Genomic DNA, 22,633 nt, shown 5'->3' on the forward strand with positions numbered 1-22,633 from the left:
TATTATTTTTGGTAGCATGAGTAACTCAGTTACTCAGTTTAAAATTTGTTTTGCCAGTTAAAACAGCAACAATATATTATAAGCTTAAGATTATGCTATTTAATAAAGCTGCATTAAAAATAGCTAAAGCATTTATTTAGTATTATTTGCAGACTAAATAATTCCATGCGTAATTGCTTTATATAAATGCCTTTAACTTTAGCTGACTTAAACTGTTTACAATTCTATTTACACCCAACATGTTTTCTATGAATTAATTGAACTTTAACAAAAGCGCAGCAGCTTAAGCTTATGCAGTTAAAGCAAATATAGTTGTATGAATAATAGAGCAACTGAAGCTGTTTACACAGACATTAGACAACAATCAAAATGCTTGACGATGGTGGTGGCTGCTTGGCTGGCTTGAGGATGCGGGTAGCAGGTGCTCCATAAAAGCGAAAGTCTTGACGCCATTAAAGCCATCAAGAGCGCAACAAGTGTCAACTGTTGACTAGTGCCATAAGTACACATAAAACAGAGTCAAACGAGATAGAAGCTAGTCAAATAAGCGAACTGGGAGTGAGGCTACAAACTTAAAGCAACATGGAGAGCGAGCGAGAGCGACGCATAGATAAAAACTAGGTAAGCAGTTGGTGGTGGTGGGGGGGCTCTACAATTGTTGTGACGCGCGAGATTAGGGCATTTCCTCTTTTGACGTCAAACATGTTTCTCAACTTCTTTTGATTCCAGCTCATCGTATTGTAATTGCGCACTGAGCTGAGCCTTGGTCCAGCGGCAGCGGCGACGTCGGCAGGGATCAGTAGATCAGTAGTGAGCGCATAAGTGAGTGACCAAGGGCAGCAGCGACAACAATTACCTCGCGGCTAGGCTGGCCTAGTTGAATCTCAATCAAAGCAAAAAGTGCCGACACCAGGAGAGCGAGAGCGAGAGTAGCAAGGTAGCCAAAGAAGCCGTCAAATTGTTACGCATAATGGATGTTTTTATCTGGCGAAATGATTTCTTGACTACTGGCTTTGAGTTCTTAAATGGTTTTCTTTTTTTTTCTCCTACATTCTTGTTTTCTTGGATTTCGGATTTAGATTTGTCGGCGCAACTTTTGATGTCGCGTGGCCATTGAACTCCCCAGCATACGAAATTCATGTTAATGATTTGATTTAAACAAATGCTTAAATTATGTCAAGTTAGCGGCTTTTTTTTTTGGCCAAACACTAATTTTTATATATTTTTATAACACATTAAGTGGCAGTTGAGTAGGCATACAAAGGCATAAAATAAGCGCAAATTATTAATAAACAATTTGTAGACCCATGGTGGGCTCTCGTTTGCATATACTTATGACAGCAACTGTAGCAACAGAAGCGTCGCCAGCAACTTTGGCACTTGAGCCTCAAGTCTCAAGCGCGTTAAGTAGTTACAGTCAGAGCCAGAGTCCGACTTCGTCCGTATTTGTTTATGATAATTTGAGAGCAAACAGCGTACAGTGGAGCACAGTCCAAGCCAAAGTTAAAAATCTTGTCTCACCATAGGTCGTGAATGTGCAGAAAAAAATAAACACACACACACACACACACGCACACGAAACACACGATTAAACACCTCTCAATTATATAGTGGGGAGACTGCAGTCGTAGTTGGTCCATGGTGTAGAGACGGTAACTACTTGAGCCCCATACTTGCTAAGTGGAGCTGCTGTGGGCCCATTGTAGTCGCCTAGACATGATTATGATGCCTTGGACACACACAAGTAGTCGAATATGAATAAATTTATTTTTAGACGTCTGCGCAACGCTACCGACTATTATCATTATCATTATGGCTATACCCTGGAAAAGGGTTTGATGGATATAAACATAACAATAAAATGCATAGATAAAGCACTGAATGAATGTATAAAAATAATGCTACATTTCTTTTAAAGATTTGCATACAAAAGCGATTATGATTGGAAATTGTATTAGTTAAATTGGACTTACAAATTGCTACAAATTGGTTGTTGGGTATCTAAGCGTTGCTCTTACTCTCTTCACTTTTGTTATTTAAAAATATTGTACTTATTTATTGTTGAAATTTGTTGTTGCTGGCTTTTGGCTTGTTGATTGAGTCACTTAATTTGCATACAAAAGTAGATTTGCATGCCAGCCAGACAGACAGCTGAGCGTCAAACAAATACAACAAAGAGTGGGAGAGCGTGAGTGGGGGGGAGGGAGGGAGCATTGAAGTAGTCGGCGCTAGGGGCTTGTTTAACCAAGCCAGACATCATAACAACAAGTTCGAGCCTCGAATGTAGCTAAAAGTTTAAATCAATACTAATTTTTTGCCGTGGTTCACTTGAGCTTAATGATACACACAGAATGAAATAAGAAGCGGGGAAAAATACTGAACGGCAAGTGATTGTTATATTTTCCATGGAAAATAACATTGGCAACATCTTGGATTTATGTAAATTTTAATTTGAATAGCCGTGTGAGAAAAAATGCTGCCAAGTGCATAGCGTCTGCCAAGTGGGTGGTGCACAGTCATGCTGAAGCCTCCAAAAAAAAAACATTAGAAATATATGCAAAAAGTTTTAATGGCATGTTAATTACTTGTGCGCCGCTATTATCAATTTGAGCTACTGTCGCTGATGCAGCAGTGTGTGGCAAGATAGATGAGACTGCTACCTGTTGATTTGCCGGTTGCCTCCTCCGTAACCTAAACGGAAGTAAACCATTGAGCATTAGTCAAGCAGCAGGCAGATCATTTTGAGTGTACACCAATTAGCTGGGTGCTGACAAATTGCACAGCTATTGGCATGACCAGCAGACATAGACCCTGACCTGACCCTAAGACCAGCCTGTGTTAATGGTCTGGAGAGCGAGTGAGAGAGCAGCAACCGGAAGCGTGCGCGACCAAATGTGAAAACGCGAGGCATATATTAACATGCAGCTAGACACATGTGGCAAGCAATTTGGGCACTGGCCATACCAACTGCTAATAGTAAATTAATTTCCATTTCGCTTATCAGCGACTGCCACAACACAATGCCAAGTGGATGTGGATGTGGATGTGTCAGGCGAGCCAAAGTGCTGTGTAAATTAGCTCGCTATAGCTGCATACATATTTACCAAACAACAAACTCTGGAATTTCGCAGTAATCGCTGCTAGTTTGCAGATAGCACTGCCTTAGCCACAGCAAATGTTTAATTACCTGAGCCTGTCTAACGGAAGTGCTTCTGTTTGCCCTAAGATTGAGCAAATTTATGGTGGCACGAAAACTTATGCAAAGCAAAGCCAGAAAGTTTGGCAAGTTTATCTACATATGAGTGGGTGCCCTTGGCGTATGCGTAATAAACTTGCAAGTTAAACCAAAAATTAAAACGAAATTCAATTAGAGCAGACAAATTTGAGCAAATAAAGGTTAAATATTAGCTGAAAAATATAAACACAAATGCAATTAAAATGTAAACTCGTTTTTGAGCAATTATTTGTGCATTAACTCATAATTAATAAATCACAAAAACCTATTGAAATGAAGTGCAATTAACCGTAGAACTTATAGCCATTGCCATGTTGTGTGCACCCAAAAATGGATACCAAATTATTCGGCAGCTGCTGCCTTCCGTTTGCCGCCTGCGCTCAACGCAGCAAATTTGTAGGAGACATGCGTTTCCGCAGCTTAACAAATGTTTTGTCAAGCTCTAAAAGGTCACGAGTAACAAAACCACAGAAACTGAAACAGTAATAACAATTAAAAACTACAATCTACCACCTGCATCAGAGCAGAGCAGAGCAGAGCCGCAGTCTCAGTTTCTGTTGCTGTTTGAATTGTGTTGTGTCCATATCGGGGCTTGGGCTACATGCTATATGCTCGCCATATCAATGCTGCTGCCGAATGACGCAGCGTCAAAACCAAAATCAAATAAATGAACAGCAAAACGGCAGCAGCAGCAGCAACAGCAGCCGCAGCAGCGAGAAGACAAGAGGACCACCATGCTGGCAGATACTACAAATGGGCAAAGCATAAATAAGTATTAAACACAAAAAAACAAAAATGCCAAATAAAAAAGAGAGAACTAAAAAACAATTTCGATCATGATGTATAATTAAAAGGCAACACCAATACATATCAACTGTGAGTGTGTGTGTGTAGCTCAGCTGCCTGACTGTGCAACTTCGCACTTCAAAATTAAATACAAACGAGAGAGTGAGTGAGAGTGAGAGCGTAAGCGAGAGAGCGCGCGTTAGAGCATAAATTCTGTTGTGGGCGGCGCTTCGAGTTCGACTATGCTAAGCATTTGCAGCTGGTGTCATTTTCAAAATGGAGGTGCCAACAAAGATAGTGTGCAAGCGAGATAGCATGCGCACTCAACTCACTGCAATTGCTGCGCTCGACCAATCAGCTGCGCTCAACCTGCGCTGATCAACTGCACGTGCTCTCGCTCTCGCTCTCGCTCGCTCTCGCACTCTCTCGCTCGCAGTTAATGTCGATCAATGGCTTGCAGGCCCCGTCAAGCTCGTTTTGCGCTGAGCGACGGCAACGGCAACGGCATTTTGTGTAACTTGTTGAGACTCAGTTGATATGCGAAGTTGGCAAGCGCACGACGCGAGCGACGGTTAGACAAATTTGAAATTCGATTTTACGTTAGCTGCGTTTTTTTTCTACATTTGTTGTTGTTGCTATAGCCGTAATTGAATTAACACCCACATGCCTCAAATTATTTGCTGTGATTTGCATAATTGACGCTAAACGAACGTGCCGCGTGCACTAAAAACTCGTTTTATTTGCATTCGCATTGTTATTGCTCATGCTCATTGTTATTGTTATTGTTGTTGTTGTTGTTGTTGTTGTTGCTGTGATTGAATTGTGCCAAAATCTTTAACAACTTTACTAAAGTGTCAACTTAAACATGATAACCATGAACGAGCTCGTCGATCTGCGCATGCAGCAGCACATTGCGCACGAGATCTATCGCCAGCAGATCATGCAGCGTATACCAGGTGAGTAGTCCAACCAAAAATATCACGCATACGCCACCATGCCATTGAAAAGCTGTTAAGCATCATTAGCATTAATGGCGAGCTTTTGTTAGCCGCTTGTTAGCCAAAAAATAAGCAGCGGGCGCTACACTTTTTAACGAGCTCTGACTAATGTGAGAAAGCGTTTGTCGGCAATCGTTACGAAATAACGCTGATAACAAAGTGCGTTTGCAACCAGTTTAACAGCAGCTCATAAAACAGCGGGCAAAAATCGCTTAAACAACTTTTTCGCACAGCATTAGCTTTGATCTTCAATAAGAGTGCATTAATAATTGTGCTTAAAATATGCAAACAAAGCGAAAGGATAAACTTGGGCAGCTACAAATATTTATATTATTATTGTAGATTTAGTTATGATCGTCAGCAGAGCTGCAACAAGTTCTTCAAGTTGAGTAGCTTGAACATTAGAAAACGATTATAAGTTAGCATCTTAGAACTTTTACTTACTTGTATAATTTGAAATCTAATATACGATCCTTAGCTGATCTTAACTTTAGTAGCTCAACAGACAATAAGACAATAAGAACTATTTGCAAACGATCTTTAGCTTAGCTTAGAATCCCACAATATAATACTTTGATAAGTATACGATGCGGCTGATCTTTAAATTGTAATTGATCGCCATACTTATTAGCTAGATTCGTTGCCAGCTGAATTTCGAACGCTCTAATATTCACTCTTACTTTGTTTCAACTGCAGATCCGTTTCCACCCATGCTGCCCATACCAATGCCACGTCATGTGATCATGCCACCGCGTGTCACCTTGCCCGGCGTGGAGATGACGCTGCAGAACGACGAGTTATGGAAGCAGTTCCATCAGATTGGCACGGAAATGATCATTACCAAAAGCGGCAGGTAAGTTTGACGTTTGAAGTCGCGCCCAGAAAGCGTTGGGCTTGTATGTAATTAAACTGGCTGCAAGTCCAGTGCATTAGCACAGACGTGAAAATTAATACCCGAAAAAGATATAGAGAGAGAGGGAGAAGGGCAGGGTGAAGAGCAACAACAAGCTGGCATTGGTGCTGGGCACTTAAAGCGCCGCCAATGTGCAGCAGCAGCAGCAGCAGCACTTGCCACTTAGCTTCGTTGTTGCAACGTCGGCGGCGCTGTTAAACGCTCATTAGACGCAGGCGCCTGGCGAAATTGTTTACAGCGACGTCGCGACAACAATTTTCACAGGCAAACAAATTGCGACGGAAGGATGTGCGCAGGATGTGAAGTGGACTGTCCAGTGTACAGGTATCACTCGCTCGCAGCTAATCGAATATCAAGTGCGAGGCGTAAAACGAACAAGTTCACTGGCACGTTGCGTGCAACGTCGCGGCGCAGCTAAAATCAAAGCAATCGGCCAAAAGATATTGTATCTTGTAGCTCTAGCGCTTGGGCTAGTTGGGCCTGATCTACCTAAAAAGTGTCCGAGCACTTGCTCAAATGTGCGTAAAGTGGCGTCATCGTAATTTATTGTAGCCCTAGTATGGACACTGTGCACAGTGGGACGTCCTTGCAGTCGGCGTTTCTTTAGAGATGCTGCTGTCGCTGCTGCTGCCGTGGCATAAATCTTAGCGTCAAGGATACTTTGTCGTCATGTTTGTTGCCTGCGGCATTTTTATTGTGGCGCCTGTCTGCAGACGTGCGCGCAGTCGCCTCATCACAGATACAGATACGGAGAGTATGAGTTTGAGTTTGAGTTTGAGTTGAGCCTCCACATGCTTTTGGGTATCTTTGACAATGACCACAGCTTGTCGAGCACGTCGTCAGATACGAGCAATTTCACACTTTAGCCCGAACGAGAGATGCACAAGTGGCGATAAGATCCACTGTGCCCCGTTGCCACAGCCACAGCCATTAACATAAAGTTTTGGGCACTGCCGAAAATGTTGCAGCGACTGCCACTGACGCTGCAGCATTGTCGACTATTCTGACTTGATATGCTATGAATTATTCATAGAAAGTCTCTCTGTGTGTGTGTGTGTGTGTGTGTGTATTAAATAGTTTTTATGCTCATCAAAAATGTTTTATGTTTTATGCCAGACAGCAACAACAGCAAGTTTGAAACTACGGCGTGCAATCGATTTGAATTTTTAATGATTAGGCGCCAGAGTGCCACCGTATGCTCCAATCGACAATCCACAGTTAAAACTGGCCATAAAAACTAATTAGTTGCTTGTCCCGACTGCCACTGCCACTGCCACTTGCCCCCACAGATTGCGAGACAAGACAGTTGCTTGGGTGGTAAAAGCGCAGACAAAGCATTCAAGATGGCTAGAGAACGAAAGCGTATCGCATAATGCATGCCACACTCTTTCAAAGTGAAACGACTTTGTCACGAAGCTTTTAGTGGCCGTTGTTGTCTATGGGAACAGCCGACACAAGCATGTGGCAAGCAGCGTAAGACTGGTGAATCATATTAAAGCAATGGCGTTCAACAAAATTCAACAATAAACAAAACTTGCTATGAATTCGTATTCAAAAACAAAAGCATCGCAAACCGATCAAGTTTTCAACTTTGCAACTGCATTTGCACCTGTCTGGGCGCCAAATGCTCAGCATAACTTGTTGCCACAAAAATCCGAATCAGAAAGCAAAACAAAATCTCGTTTGCAATACCAACGAAATTTGTTAATTATGCGCAGACGCGCCAAAGATCAATATCTTAACAAATCGTTTGTCAAAAATGCACGAGCAGCCAGCAGAAATAAAAGAGGGTAAAGTTAAATTGATAATGAAATTCTAAACCGCACGTATGTCGAAATATTTCGGTTGCCGCCGCTGCGTTCTAATGGAATTCAACAGCGCAAAAGGGCAAACGAACAAAAATTAAATGTAGGCAAACCAACGAGCGCAGTCGCTTTAAATTAATTAATCATTTGTGCACAGACAACAACAACAACAACAACAACAGCAACGAAAATAAATAAATACAAAATCATTGCCAAAAAAGAAAAATACATATATGTATGTTATATATATATTTATTTTTGTTATTCGAATGCGGCGGCGGCTGGCGCCAAGCGCTGTGGCCACCTGCTGCGACGCTGTGGCAGGGTCGCGTTGCATGTTGCTTGTTAGCAGAGCGATCCTTTATTTGTCTTAGACATTTGCTTAGGCTAATTATATGGCGCATTCACAATTAAATATTTGTAACGCCTTCGAAAACGCCAAACTTGTTGACTCAGCCACACGACTCACGAGTTTTCCCTTGAATTTTCCCTATTCAATTATTGACAGACGCATGTTTCCCTCGATGCGCCTGAGCCTCGCAGGCCTGGAGGACGAGACAAACTACTGCGTGCTGCTGGAAATGGTGCCCATTGGCGATGCCGCTACAAGTTCTCCGGCTCGCAATGGGTGCCCGCCGGTGGCGCCGAGCCGCAGAGTCCCCAGCGCATGTATCTGCATCCGGACAGCCCAGCCACAGGCGCTCACTGGCAATCGCAGCCCATACTGTTCAACAAGGTGAAGCTGACCAACAATACGCTGGACAATAGCGGCCATGTAAGTTTGCTAATCGAATTAATTGATCAATTTACTTATTTGTACTCGCTCTCGCTCTCGCTCTCTCTCTGTCTGTCTCTTAGGTCGTCCTGGCCAGCATGCACAAGTATCAGCCACGTTTGCATGTCATACGCACCGCTGATCTGGCGCAGATACCTTGGGCTCCGCAGCAGGCTTTTGTCTTTCCCGAAACGGAGTTTGTGGCCGTGACAGCGTATCAGGTAAGTTGCCAATTCATTGAAGCTGGCTCACTAATTGGTTAATTTGGGCAACGATCGCTCACGCCGTGGGTAGCGACCAGCGATTTCGAATTAGCATGCAACGCCCTTTGGGCTATGGGCTGGGATTTGTCGTCGTCGTCGTTGTTGTTGTTGTTGTTATTTTAGGAAGTTGCACAGCCACATCCTAGCGACCGCTTGCTGTGTTTTTGTCTACGTCTGGGCTCATTGACAGCCGACGCCAGTCTCGAGTCTCCTAAGGGTCGTCTGACTCTAATTAGCCAGAGAGCCAGAGCCAGAGAGCGAGATCATTGTCACAAAGTTGTCAAGTCATGACAGTTCGACTTCGACTTCCACATCGACATCTCGACTTTAATTTCGACTGCAACAATTTGAATGCGGGGATTCGAATTCAAGTGTGGTGGTGTCAAGTGGCGCTGTTACTTAACGCCAGGAGCTACTGTCTCTGACTATTCATATTTCATGCAATTTCATTTCACATTTCACATTTGTTGCTCTTTCCGCAGAACGATCGCATCACGAAGCTGAAGATCGACAACAATCCGTTTGCGAAGGGCTTCCGCGAAACGGGACAATCGCGCTGCAAACGCAAAATGTCTTCATCGCCAACTGATGATGATCAAGATTTGAGCCAGACGCATTCACAGTCCTCTGCCTCGCTGGACATGTCGCCAACCAAATCCACAGCGACAGCAGCAGCAGCCGCAGCAGCAGCAACAACAAGCACAACAGCAAGCAGCAGTGAACAGGATGGGCCGCAAATTAAGCGCCTGAGATCAAATGGTTCCGCTTGCTCCTTATCATCATCGCTGGATGGAGCTGAGCCTGCGACTGGCGCCAATACGCTAAGTTCGCCTCCTGGCGCTGGCGCTGGCGCCACATTTATGCAGCATATGCAAACCCTACTGCGTCCCTCCTTGGTCGACCTGGCCTGCACTTATTTTGGACGACCCGTGCATGAGTACAATGGCGCAGCAGCAGCGACGCATGCGTCGCACTTGTATGCGCCTGCTTCCATTTTGCAAGCTGCTTTGCCAACACTTCCGGCGCTGGCATTGCCACACAGCGTTTCCGTGCCTCAAATGCCAGATGAGGCAACCAGCGATGAACTAGAGCTTGATGTGGGCTGCGAGACAACAGCAACAACAACAACAACAACGACGACGACGCAGCCACAGCCAGCGCCAATTGAAGCGCCTGCAGCCAAACGCAAGGGATTTAGTATATCCGCTATACTGGGCGGTGGCAGTTAGTTGAAGCCGCGAGGCGTGCCTTAGTTATTACCTTTTGATATTATAGAAGAGCGTACAAATGTAAGAACAAACTGGCCTGATTAATTCTTAAGTTATAGCTTTAAATTAAAGCCCAATAAATATTGTCGTAAACAAACAAAAAATGCTGCATTTTACTTTAGCCGAGTTTGTTGCTTTAGCTTGGGTATACCTTTTGCTAATTGGCCCATCTTTAGGTTACTTCAGAGCCTACACGCCCACACACTTTGCTGTAGGTAAATGAACATGTAGCCCAAGGCTCTCGAGTAGGCCAATTTTTGGTATTATCATTGGGCCAGCATCAGACGCAACTCAAATCACAACTTCCGCTAGACATTAATCCCAACCAATTTACAAGATAAACGCTAGAATTTCAACAACATCATCAGACGCCGACAGCAACAGCGACAGCGACTGCGACTGCGACTGCGACTGCGACTGTTGGCCAGAACATAATTTGTTTGCAATTAAATAGCTCGACAAGGCATGAAATTCGGTTGCAGCCCTTCGACTGGGCAACAGTTGCAGACCCTAGAGACTAAAGATGTTTATGAAATGGGCAGAGACTGAGACGAAGAGCATCGAAAAAAACAACAGCAATGCATTAGCAACAACAATAAGGCTGCTGCCTAGGCTGTTATGTAAGCTGCAGTTGAGACGCAGTGAGCGAGCGAGAACACAGGCCAATGATGAAGTTTACGATGACATGCGTCACCACCCACGTACCCAAGGCAAGGCAAGACGCCGCCGCCGCCGTTTACGTTGATATTAGAGAGGCGTGTGCAGACGACCGTCTGTGTCTGTAGCTCTGCCTTCGTCTCTCTGCAATGCAAGCAAAAACAAACAACAATTTCAATTTACCAACAAATCGATTTGGAAACAAAAAGAATAATAATTTGTAGCCACTAGGGAGCAGCGGCTGGAGCGGCAGCAGCCTGCGGTTTTATAGCGCGTATACGAACGGGTGACAGATGTCGTTCTAGTTACTTGCACATGTGTGTGTGTGTGTTTGTGTGTTGTACGTGTGTTGACAGGCGCAAGGTTGTAAGTGCATTGAATGCCTCATTAATGCTCAGTGTCTGGCAGATGTCGCAGGTTGCCAGCGTGCGTAATTAATGCGTTTGGCTGTTGCATTTTACGGCTAAACATTTGTGTGTGTGTGTTGCCTACTGTGAAATTAGATACACTTTTTGTTGTGTAAACAACTCAAAATACAAAAAAAAAGGGGAGCAACGGCAGCATTAACCATTTACATTTCCTAAACGAAAGTTAATTATTTAAGAGGGGAGCAACAACAACAACAGCAAGTGCTAATGAGCGTAAAAGCGTTTTACGCGTGGCAGCATTTACAAAAAAACGGTTTATCAGTCATCAAGCAGTGCAAGTGCAACAGTTGCACTGCTTGCCAAAGCTGCACGCCCACACAGCTTGCAGTTTATAATTAATCTCTTTGCCTGAGCCGCCGTCGCCGACGCCGCCGCCGCTGACCGGTGCCGGCGTTAAGCACAATGAGCGGCTACTTGAGTTTTTATTGTTTCAAATGCAAATATATTTTGTTAGCGACTAGAATAGCAACAAAGCCGCACACAAGAATGCGCGTGTCGCCGGTGCCAAGCCATAAACTCTCACTACCTCTCTCGCTCACTCTCGCTCTGCTTAGCCTCTGTCCTAAGCCGTGGTTTTAAACTAGGCCACAGGCAGAACTATAAGATTTATTAATAAAATTGCTGCTTTACTAGTTCAACGTATCTATTTTAATTAATTTAAATCAAATATTTTTAAGTTAAAATATTGTATCTTTGCAGCAGCAGCTTGCGCGCATATATTAATTGAATTTAAGATCAAACTCACCATAGCAATATTTCCATTGGCATATGTAAACAGCTCTAACCCTAGCGAGGGGCTTATATGCATATGGGACTGTCTGGGCTGGACACAATTAACAAAGCGTGTAATTTTTCAAACGTTGCGTGTGAACAATGGCACAAACAATTACCGGATAATGAAAATCCACCCACACAAGCAGGCAGAACAGGCGTAAGCAGGCAGGACAAACTGCTCATCATTTTTGCAAATCCTCGGCAAGCCAACAATAGCCGCTGTCAAGTGCGTGTCCTCTACAGAATTTTGCATACGCATTGTCTCCGAATCCTTTGTTTATGAGGCTATTGAGTGCAAAGTGTAGGTACTTTCAATATTTCAATATTTTCTTCACATACATATGTACGTGTGCGTAAAATAGCGCGCGACTCACCAATTTTGCGATAACACTGCAACTGCCAATTGATTATCGATATGTTTCGGTCTTACAACAAGTGCAGCTTTTGCAGTGTTGCCAGCATTTTATGCACAAGTATAAGACATAAGTATAAGGCTATTTAGAAACAGAAGCGCAAAAAGTACAGCAACAAATTAACAAAAATGAGTTTAATTTTTAATACTACTGACACTAACTTTAAAAAACTGAATGATGATGAGGACAATGAGTCGTTTTACTCCTTCAACTCGAGTGAACGCGATGATTCGGATCTGGATGCATTGTCGTTGTCTGATATAGAAAATGATATTGAGACTTCTGTGGCCAAAAAACATGGCTCTGTAACAGATGGCGAATATGAGTTTGATACTCAAAAGCTAAATTCTGCTGAAAACAAAACTGTAAGTAAAACAGAATATACAATCATAGATATAATTATTCAACAATTATTAGATGTTGCGCACTGCGCAAGCGCCGCAAGCGGCGGCGGCTGCACAAAAGCTGAAGCCAGAGCAGACAACTTTGCAGCGCAGAGAGCTACGTCATCACATGGATGTGACCAATCCAATGGGCTTGAAAGTGCCTGCGGACGAACTCTTTGATATGAGCCTCACGCAAGGAGGCGGAAAGTCTAAGAATCCGCTGGAAACTAGCCCAGGCACTGAGGCCTTGCACAAATATATGTTCACAGAAAAGTGGATAGAAAATCAGCAAGACTGTGACTTCGATCACTTTGCGCATCAAACGCTTGAAGAGCAGCAAAAGGGACGCATAAACAAGAAAACTTTTGTTGATTTAGAACTGGTATGAATTAGTTAATGCTTAATATATTATATAAATAATGCTTTTGTACTTACCAGAATAATTCTGTGAGCTTGAAGTCTTCTTCTGCAGCAGATGCAGAGCCATATGTATCTCCATTTGAGGATATGCCTGCGATGAGCGAAGAGCAACGTTTACGAGAGCAAAAAATGTGCAACGCTCTGCCCGCTGGCTTTGATCTAACCAGATTGACTAAATATCGCAATCCCAATCACTGGCATCTGCGTGCCAGCACTCTCAATGACTTTAAGCCGTAAGCACAAAACTTACAAATTCATTTGAAATTAATCTTGAATTAATGCCTTAAGTTGCACAGCTTGTGCTTTAAATAAATAACTTTACTGATTTTCTAAGCCAAAAAGTTAAAGCTCAGGATGTGGCCTATTTCATTGTGCCTGCTGATAAAATTGTCGCCGTGACTTTGATTTTGACCGCCGCAGCATTAATTTCCAAGGAAATTACACATACCCCAAAGAGAGCAAACAACAACATTAGTAGGATCAAGAGCCCAAACAACAAAAAAAAAGAGTCTAGCTTATCAGCGCTGGCTGATCGCTTTGAGTTTGACATGCGAATGAGCGGGAAGCGCTCCGCTATGGCTGCTCTTAAATGAGAATTCAATAAATTCGAGCAAAAACAACAAGCACAAAAGCGAAACAATAGTAGCTTTGGCGTCGTTAGTCTTTTTGGCGACGTTTAACATGAATATGCAGTGTGGCTAATGTGGAGCCCATAAACACTTCCAGCGGCAACATGAATGAACTGCCCAGAGAGTGGCCCCTCTGCAGCGATTGAACCAGCAAACAGGTTGTTGCCAACGTGTGTGGGGGACATCTGGACATGGTGGGGGCTTAGAGCTTAACAATTGTTTCTTAACGCGAATTGAAATGAAATGCCACCGTCGACGATTTGCAATTTGGGCAATTGCCATGTATCTCGCTTATAGAGTAGCCTGGTCCAGCACACAAAGGAGCCGCCATTTCATTTCCGCTCCAGCGGCTGGACTGGCATGTGTGAGATGCTCTGCTTGCATGTAAATGGCAAACAACTACAACGTGAAAACATCAATTACATTTGCTTGTTGCTGCACAGGATTAACTGGCGATCGTCGTAGTCGTGGTCACAGTCGCTCTCGCGGTCGCAGTCGCGGCTCAATCAGCGCTTTTGGCGCTGGCGCCAGCATTTAAGATGCGGCGCTCTCTGATCTGCTGATAAGCTCATGTTGTTCCATGTTTCTCATTGCTGTTGTCGTTCTTGTTGTTGTTGTTGTTGCTGTTCAAGTTGTTGGCTCGTTGCACGAGAGAGTGAATTTTTTTTTTATTTTGTATTTTGATCTTATGTGTGGTGCGCTTCTTAGGCCCAAACTGGTTTCTTTTTTATGTTGGGGCATGCGACATGCGCCTGTGAACGCAAATATGTGTGCAAGGAATGCGAGCAAAATGGAAGCACCAAACAAAGTTGTGTGGGGGGCTCAAAAGAGTTAAAATGAATACGAAGCCAAAGAAATTTTTCAGATAGTACAATGCAAATATTCCAAACGTAGTATTAAGGTTCGAAGCTAACCGACTGTATATATCTTTTCCAAACTGTCGAGATTGCATAAGCAGCAGCAGTAGCAGCTGCTTATATATCAAAAGTTAACGCAGCTATTGTTTTATATCAAAATTTATATTTTGACCAACAATGTTTATCAAAAGTTCGCAATTAGATGCTCAACTTATAGCAGCTTGTGCCCATCCAGTTAAATCTTTACCATACCCAACTCGTTTCTAAGTCGCCACACACTTGAAAAGCCAGAACACTCTTTGTGGAATTTCTACTTTATTTGCAGGTGCATTGAAATGCCAAAGACAATAAATCCATTACGAAATCATTTAAACAATTAAAATTGCATAATAAATACTTAAGCGTTAAATACTGCTGCCGTTGCATATACCTGGAAATCCTAATTAACTGCAAAATATCACAATTTAGCTTAAACTAAGCAAACGCTAATTAAACGTACAAGGCACACTCAAATGGGAGCAGCCGCTCCACACAGCTACTAAACCGAGACGGTCGTGCCTAATATGTCCAAGATGCTGAAGCTGCTGCGTTTGGGCTTAGGCGCGGCTGCTGCTGCGGCTGCGGCAACTGCAAACGATGCAGCTGGCAAGTCGGACTTGGCAGTGCCCACAACATCCACAAAGGTATCCGCATCGGCATCTGCCTCAGTGTCGAGTGCAGAGTCGCCGCTGAAGGAGGCGCACGACGAATCGGGCGATGGCGGCGTGTAGGCCCAACTTGGATAACTGCCCATGTGTCTGGCATAATCAATAGCTAGCTGTGCCTGTTGCTGTGACGGCGGCGGCGGTGGCGGTGGTGACAGATAGAAATTGCTCTCCAGTGTATCCAGCAGATAATGAGGCGGGATTGCAGCTGCAGACTGTGAAGCTAGCAGTGGTAGAGGCATGCGTGGACGTTTTGCCGACGGCAATTCCACATCAATGGTGTCCACTGTGGACTGTGAGGGCGTGGGCGATGGTGGAGCCTCGTTGAGCTTGCGCTTGCAGCGTGATTGGCCCGATTCGCGAAAGCCCTTGGCAAATGGATTGTTGTCGATCTTCAGCTTGGTAATGCGATCATTCTGTAAGGCATGGAACAAGTTAATACAAGAGCAAAGGAGAGAGAATTGTTAACATACCTGATAAGCTGTGACGGCGATGAATTCGGTTTCGGGAAAGACATAAGCCTGTTGGGGAGCCCAGGGTATCTGCGCGAGATCAGCGGTGCGTATGACATGCAGACGTGGCTGATACTTGTGCATGCTGGCCAAGACAATCTATTGAAAGAGTTAGGATAAGTAAATGTTGCATATTCAGAGCTGATCTTGTAACTCACATGTCCATTGTTGTCCAGCGTATTGTTGGTCAGCTTGACTTTGCTGAAGAGCAGCGACTGCGATTGCCAGTGCTTGCCCGTGGCCGGGCTGTCCGGATGCAGATACATGCGTTGTGGACTCTGTGGCTCAGCGCCGCCAGCGGGCACCCATTGCGAGCCGGAGAACTTGTAGCGGCAATCGCCAATGGGCACCATTTCCAGCAGCACGCAATAGTTTGTCTCATCCTCCAGACCGTTGAGTGAAACGCGCATCGAGGGAAACATGCGTCTATAAAATGCAAGAATAAAAATATGAAGCAATCTCTTAACTAGCTAATCTGCCTTATCGCCATCATGGCTAGGCTGCTTTGCTCGCCATGCTTATTATAATGCCAGCTAGATAAGCAGAGATAAGAAAACTAGCACATTACCTGCCGCTTTTAGTGATGATCATTTCGGTGCCAATGTGATGGAATTGCTGCCATAGTTCATTGTTCTCCAGCTTGGCCTCCACGCCAGGCAAACTGGGCTGTGGCGGCGGCATAAAGTGTGCCGCAAAGTTTGGCAAGAAGCCACAAAGTGGATCTGTGTTCACAACAAAGACAACTGGTTAGCTTGCAGCTTAAAGCCGACGGCAACTTTGAGCTGACTTACCTGGCAGACGTTGCATAATCTGCTGACGATATAGCTCATGGGCGAGCTGCTGCTGCATGCGCAGCTCCGCAATATTCGGCAGCGCCAACATTATTATTTAATTTGAATAACACAATAATAGTTTTTAAACAAGGGGATACACCAGTTGCTAATTTACGCCTTGCACACAAGTTTTAAGTTTAAGCAACACGCGGGAATTGTGGAGTGAACTGATCGCCACGAAGTTCTCTTTGAGACTGATGCGTTGTGCTGGGAGCGCACACTAACTCGCTTCCAGTCGAATCAGGTCGGTTTGGTTTTGCCTCAGGTAGTCGTCAGACCCGATTGCACTCATTGAAGCGCTCTCTGCGCTCTGCGCTGCTCGCATTGGCTGAACGGCGCGCGCGCGCTCGTTCTCTCTCTCTCCCTGTTGATCTCCAGCCAGCTGCTGTCGTCTCGCTCTAATCTCAGACGGCACCATTTTGAGCTCTTGACTGCTTGCTGTGGGGAGCCTAAGTAATGGGCGCCCATTTTATTGTTGATAACATATTCGGGGGGCGAGCTCTTTGATGAACTTGGTATTTATAGTTAAACAAATGGAAAGATTGCTTTTGGGATGTGGGCCAAATTGCAGACACCAATTAGCGATAGGCATTGGCATTAAGAATCTTTAGGCATACCAACAAATTGTTGAGTTATTTGAAAACTATTTTTGATGACTCAAAAGGGAACTTATTTTTAAACTTGAACCAAAACTCGCTTGCAGACTATAAATGAATAAAACTTAAGACCTGGCTTTACCTAAGGGAATCATTTAATTATTGAAATATATTGCACATTAAAATTGCTGCTGGTTTACTAGTTTATTTTTTTAAACTAACAAAAGGTTTCAAGTCTTGTGTAAATATATTTTTCCCAAGGATGCACTCTTCCAATACTGAACTCTCTGTAGCAATCTCAGGATCAATCAGACTCAAGTGCATATGCTAAGAGCTGCTCTTACTTATCTAAGAATCAGCATACATGGCTACCGTGTATAGTGTTTGAGCATAAAGACTCAGAGATCCGCTTTGGCGATAAGTAGCGGTAATCAAATGTTAAACGGTACATGGACTGCAACAAATTGTTGGCTGGCACATCAAACTGGCGCCAATTGACAGCCGCAACAGCCACTTGACTGCCGCAATTGCAGGCGCGACGCAGACACAGACGATTGCCACTTGTTGCCGCTAGTCGTTGGCCACTTGTCTACGGGATGGGCTGAGAGCGAAGGATGACAAAAAATGTGACGACGACGGCGTCATGTCGGCAAAAACTCACACAGGCGAGTCATAAAAATCATCACACTTTGTCCCAAGGATGCTGAGAACAATGCGGGCATTTTATGAAGGACCGCCGACTGTTATCCTTGTCTATTTTTATTATTTTCTTGTATATTATTGTTATGATTATTGTAAACGACAAAAGCAGCCAAAACTTCAAAGGAGCCTGCAAAAACTAAACAATAACCGCAAGGGTCCACAGCTTGGGGCATATAAGCAAGAAACCGGAACCGTTCGACCAATGTCAAATGTCAAATGATATAGGGCCTGGGTATAACCAAAACCCTTGCCTTATCCCTTATCTGCTTAAATCCGCACTGAGTGCTCGTTAGTTTTAAGAATTTCCTGTAATTTGACAAGCTTTGCATAAACTCTGCGCAACATTTCCGCTTAAACTAAGTGCACTTCCCGATTCCCGATCATTTGACCATGACTCATTGCAATTAGCGCGTGTAGACGGATTTGTGGCAAACGATTTTCATTCATTGCCTGCGTCGGCTGGCGGAAAACCCCGGGGAAATACGAGCCATTCACTAATTACTGCTGCAACGCACTTTTTGGCTTCTAAATTTGTTTGTTATCTTTGGCAATGTGCTTAGGCTACTTTGGGAAATGAGTTCCTTTTAAATGTATTTACATAAAGTTTGCTTACGTTTGCACCTGAATCAGACATGTAGATTTATTGTTGTTGTTACTTTTGGTTTAACATTACACATTTATATATATATATATAATATAATAATATTTAATACACGCCAGCTCTATACATATGTATATAATTCTTTATATCTTACAATGGTTGTAATTCAGCTTCTTATTGTGTTGTGTATTATAATTTGTTTATCACAGCTGTACGTTTATACAATTAACTCTACATATACATAATAATCTGTTTAGAATTTGTTGTTGTTAAAAAACCACATACACTTGGTATTGAACTTAGATATACATAATTAATAAAATAGAAGACTTTAACAAATTGAAAGCAAAAAACACTCAAAGCTCTTGAAGATATGCGGCTTAAGACAACTCAAAGCCCGTATTACTGCTTACGGCGTAGCGCAGTTTATCGCGTAGCGTTGACTTTTTCTGATAGTTGGGCAGCTTAAGCAGATTAAAGCAGGTGGAGGAGGTGGGTAAACGATTGAGCGGGTCCTTTTTGCGTATAGTAAAGAAACCACGTATCACACTGCCTATGGTATCGCCAGTATCCTCATCGTCGCCCACCTCGACGCAGCGTATGGAAAAGGGCGGCTCCAGATGTGCAAAGCCCAGCAGTGGTGGCTTGGAACAGCTCGTTACAAACTGCAATACAAAATATATAACTAAAGAATTCAATTAGGATTTAATGCTTGGCGCACCTTTAAAAACAGCTTGCGCTCATCCTCGCTAAAGTCCTTGGCTAGTATATCCCAGAGCCAGCCGACAACGCGATGCGAGTCATGAAAGCCGCCATAATACTGCGTATGCTTGCGCAAATCCTTCAGATCCAGCGGCACTGTATCTCCTGAGATGAGTCGCTGCAGTTCGGGTGGCGAGAAGAGTGACAGCCACTCGGGATTGACAATGCTGCGGAAGCCACGATTGAAGGCCTGAGTCTGGTCACGTATCTGCGTGTTCATATGAAAGTAGGCCATATAGTGTATATAGACCAGTTTGTTCAGATCGTTAACTATGCGCGCCTTGCCGCCTGGATGCAAATCGTGTGTAACAATCTTGCCCATAACATCCTGATCCACGGAGAAGGTTAAATTCAAGTCGGACACATCTTGCTTATAATGCTTGATGAAGGTCAGACTGCGATACAGTTCGTTGTCCAGCGAGGGCAACTCGTCCATGCAGGAGTAAAGCGCCTGTTGCGTTTGTCCCAGCAGCTGGGAGAGAAAGAATGATGCAAAGGGCACATCCACCACAATGCCCTCGTAGACTGCCTTGCCCAGCATGCGGCCCACAAATTCAAACAGCTGCAGATGATTATCCTGCACATAGGAGATGGGCGAGGGATACAAACGTTGATCCGAAGTTGTTTTGAAGAGATTCAGCGACGGATCAAACACTTTCTTGATTGTCTCCTCTAGAAACTCCTTGAACACACCATCCTGATCTATGCCAGCCTCATGTAGTCCTTGCTGATTGATAAAACGCACGCGTATAACGCCTTTTAATGCTTGCGTAGGCTGCGCCGCCAGCTGTCGATAGCCATCCTCTACTATGCGCTCGCGATGTATGACAATTAAGGCGGAGCGTGGTGAGGCACAAGCGCTTTCAGTGAGACCCATGACAGCCTTTTCGTTCTGCACAAACTTGCGAAATAGCTTGACGCGATCTTCGTGCGGTATAATCTGCGGCATCTTGGCTAGCAGCAACATAGCATTGCGCTTAGCCTTTTCCAGATCATTAATGAAAGTAGAAGGCTTTACTTCAGGTATCAGCCAGTGGTTGGGTGGTGCAAAGGGTCGACGGCAGTCACGACGATATAAGCATAAGAGTAAAGTGTGCAGAGAAACAAACACAGGATTCATCACAATATTCTTGGCGCCTAAAAAAGAGACAAAGTTGTAAAAATTAATTGTATAATAGCAAATTTACTGATTATACCCAAAATATTATCATTTATCAGCTTATAGAGAATATTGTTGAGAAAATATGTTAGCATAACGTAGTCGTTCAAGCAAAATGGACTCTGCTCCGTATACATCTCATATTCATCCAGAATACTAGGAAAAGATAAACAAGTTAAGTTAATGAAAAAGCATAAATAGGTGCGAGCTTACGTCACATAATGCGTCATGCAGTCACAGAATAGCATAAGCAAGGACGCTTGCGGTTTTTGTAGCGCCGTCTCGGAGCGCAACAGTTCAAGAAATTCCTTCATGCCACAGTTCGGACCCAGTGAAGTTAACAGCAACCAAAGATCATACAGTACATTGTCGTTATAGCAAACGCCCGTAAGTATATCCAACTTCAATTGTGAGATTGTATTGAGCGCTGCATAGTACATACCACAAACGCGGGAGATTTGCACCACATCGCTGTTATCCAGCTTGCGCCACTGCTGCTTGGTTTGCTTAGACGCTGCACTGCCCAGCAGTCCACTGCCACGCGTAGAGCTGCGCTCCAAGGCGCGACGCAACAAATTACTTGTCGAAGGCTGCTGTGGCGACTGGAACTCGATGCGCTCATAGTTTACATTGATCTGCTTGAGCAGATCGCCCAGCAGCAACTTGATGCAGCGATGATCCCACAGCATATGAAATTGTTTTTTAATTAGCCCAACATTCTGATTCTGTGCGGGTTCAGTGCAGGGCGCATGCCAGCCCAGCAGCTCATGCCACTGTGTTACCACGCCCTTGGTAGTCACCGTACTTGGTATCAGCTCCAACAGCGATGTGGTTGTTTCCTATAAAACAATAACATTATAAACTTTGGTCTTTTCTTTATCAATATGCAACTTACTATCAGTAAGGGATATGCCAGAAGCTTCGCATCTTCCAAGTTTTCTATGTTAAATAAATTGCAAATATTGCCCAGATACGCCAACGATTTGGTGCCAGTCATGGTGGCTGAAAACTCCTCGAACCACATAAAGTCTTGCGACATGGTTAGCGCACGCTTTAGGAGACACATACTGCTTAACTGTTCGATGCACTGCGGCACGTTTTGATGCAAATGGTAAATCAGCGCCGGCACTGATATTATTTCGCTCAGAAATTGTAGCAACAAGTTACGACTAAAATCGCCATCAATCAAAGGACGCTGGCAAAGTGTTATAATAGCTACCAATGTGACTGGTTTAACCGACAATTCCTCGCGTATTGTGCCTTTTAGCAGTATCAACTGTAGAAGAACATAATAGATTAGTTAATGACAAAAATAAATTAAATCTACCCCACTCACGCGCATTGATCTGTAGAAGCCATGTTGCACCAGATGTCCCTGTATGTTGCAGCAAACCTTTTGCATAGCTGGCTGCAGTTTCTCAAAAACAGCTATGCGTAGTATTTCCCAGGATTTGATGGCTGTAAACACAATTAGTGTGTGCAGCAAGAGCGCTAGGGATATGCTATCCGCATGATTCTCTGGCTTAAGCTGCGGAAGCAATTTCAGGCAGTTGGTTAGCAATATTTTAATGTGTGCTATCCAGGGGAGACTGCGCTCTTTGTGTAGGCACAGCGCAGCATAGGATAGAGTAGGATTATCTGCCTCCATGGCGCGGTTTACGTAGCGACATATATGTTCCAGACGATCCCTCATTTCCGAGTCGTTCTTATTGAATTTGATTTGTGTTAAATAGCGACGCAGCACTGGATATACATTGACGCTGGGCACAAGTTTGGCATCCTTTTCCTCCAGCTCCAAGAAGATTGCATCAAAGTCTTTGCTGTTAAATGATAATGAATGAGTCTGATATACTTGATACATAGGTACATATATACTATTTACATGATACGTTTCTGGTATTGATTACGAGCTACGAATCCTTTGAGCGTAGCCTGCAACAGTATAGCTGCTTCCTCCCTCCTCTTCTCCAGCGCTCGCTCCTCTCTTGCCGCTTTTGTGTGCGACAAAAAGCTGCTTTTCTGGAATTCCGTTTGTGCAAACATCTTTTGTATACAAATATCTGATGTTATTTGGTTACTGTTGTTGTTGTTGTTTTTGTTGAGGTGTTTTGCTGTTGCAGTAATTGATAATTCGTTGGGCTATATTGAAAATTGCGC

General features: G+C 43.8%; 4 protein-coding genes across 4 annotated transcripts; 2 read left to right on the forward strand and 2 right to left on the reverse strand.

Moving 5' to 3' along the window:
• Positions 1-4,838: 4,838 nt before the first annotated feature.
• Positions 4,839-10,092, forward strand: LOC108599184 (T-box transcription factor TBX3). Its single transcript, XM_017985978.2, is given in 6 exon segments — positions 4,839-4,977; positions 5,716-5,872; positions 8,246-8,331; positions 8,334-8,512; positions 8,596-8,733; positions 9,258-10,092. Coding segments are annotated over 6 exon segments (1,398 nt in total). The 5' UTR covers positions 4,839-4,886; the 3' UTR covers positions 10,005-10,092.
• A 2,323-nt stretch (positions 10,093-12,415) lies between these two features.
• LOC108599190 lies at positions 12,416-13,446 on the forward strand. Its single transcript, XM_017985986.1, has 3 exons — positions 12,416-12,680; positions 12,733-13,083; positions 13,140-13,446. The coding sequence occupies exons 1-3, from the start codon at positions 12,444-12,446 to the stop codon at positions 13,356-13,358; spliced, it is 807 nt and encodes a 268-aa protein (XP_017841475.1). The 5' UTR covers positions 12,416-12,443; the 3' UTR covers positions 13,359-13,446.
• A 1,495-nt stretch (positions 13,447-14,941) lies between these two features.
• LOC108599185 (T-box transcription factor TBX6) lies at positions 14,942-16,730 on the reverse strand. Its single transcript, XM_017985980.1, has 5 exons — positions 16,615-16,730; positions 16,392-16,545; positions 15,982-16,249; positions 15,785-15,922; positions 14,942-15,727 (listed from the first exon to the last, which is right to left on the reverse strand). The coding sequence occupies exons 1-5, from the start codon at positions 16,703-16,705 to the stop codon at positions 15,146-15,148; spliced, it is 1,233 nt and encodes a 410-aa protein (XP_017841469.1). The 5' UTR covers positions 16,706-16,730; the 3' UTR covers positions 14,942-15,145.
• Positions 16,731-18,674: 1,944 nt separating this feature from the next.
• Positions 18,675-22,519, reverse strand: LOC108599179 (ubiquitin-protein ligase E3B). The gene is made up of 7 exons (XM_017985967.1): positions 22,359-22,519; positions 21,813-22,296; positions 21,372-21,752; positions 20,690-21,315; positions 20,514-20,632; positions 19,277-20,454; positions 18,675-19,220 (listed from the first exon to the last, which is right to left on the reverse strand). The coding sequence occupies exons 1-7, from the start codon at positions 22,517-22,519 to the stop codon at positions 18,936-18,938; spliced, it is 3,234 nt and encodes a 1,077-aa protein (XP_017841456.1). The 3' UTR covers positions 18,675-18,935.
• Between the last annotated feature and the right edge of the window lie 114 nt (positions 22,520-22,633).

This window comes from Drosophila busckii, chromosome 3L (genome assembly GCF_011750605.1).
Source record: "Drosophila busckii strain San Diego stock center, stock number 13000-0081.31 chromosome 3L, ASM1175060v1, whole genome shotgun sequence".
NCBI classification, from domain to species: Eukaryota; Metazoa; Arthropoda; class Insecta; order Diptera; family Drosophilidae; genus Drosophila; species Drosophila busckii.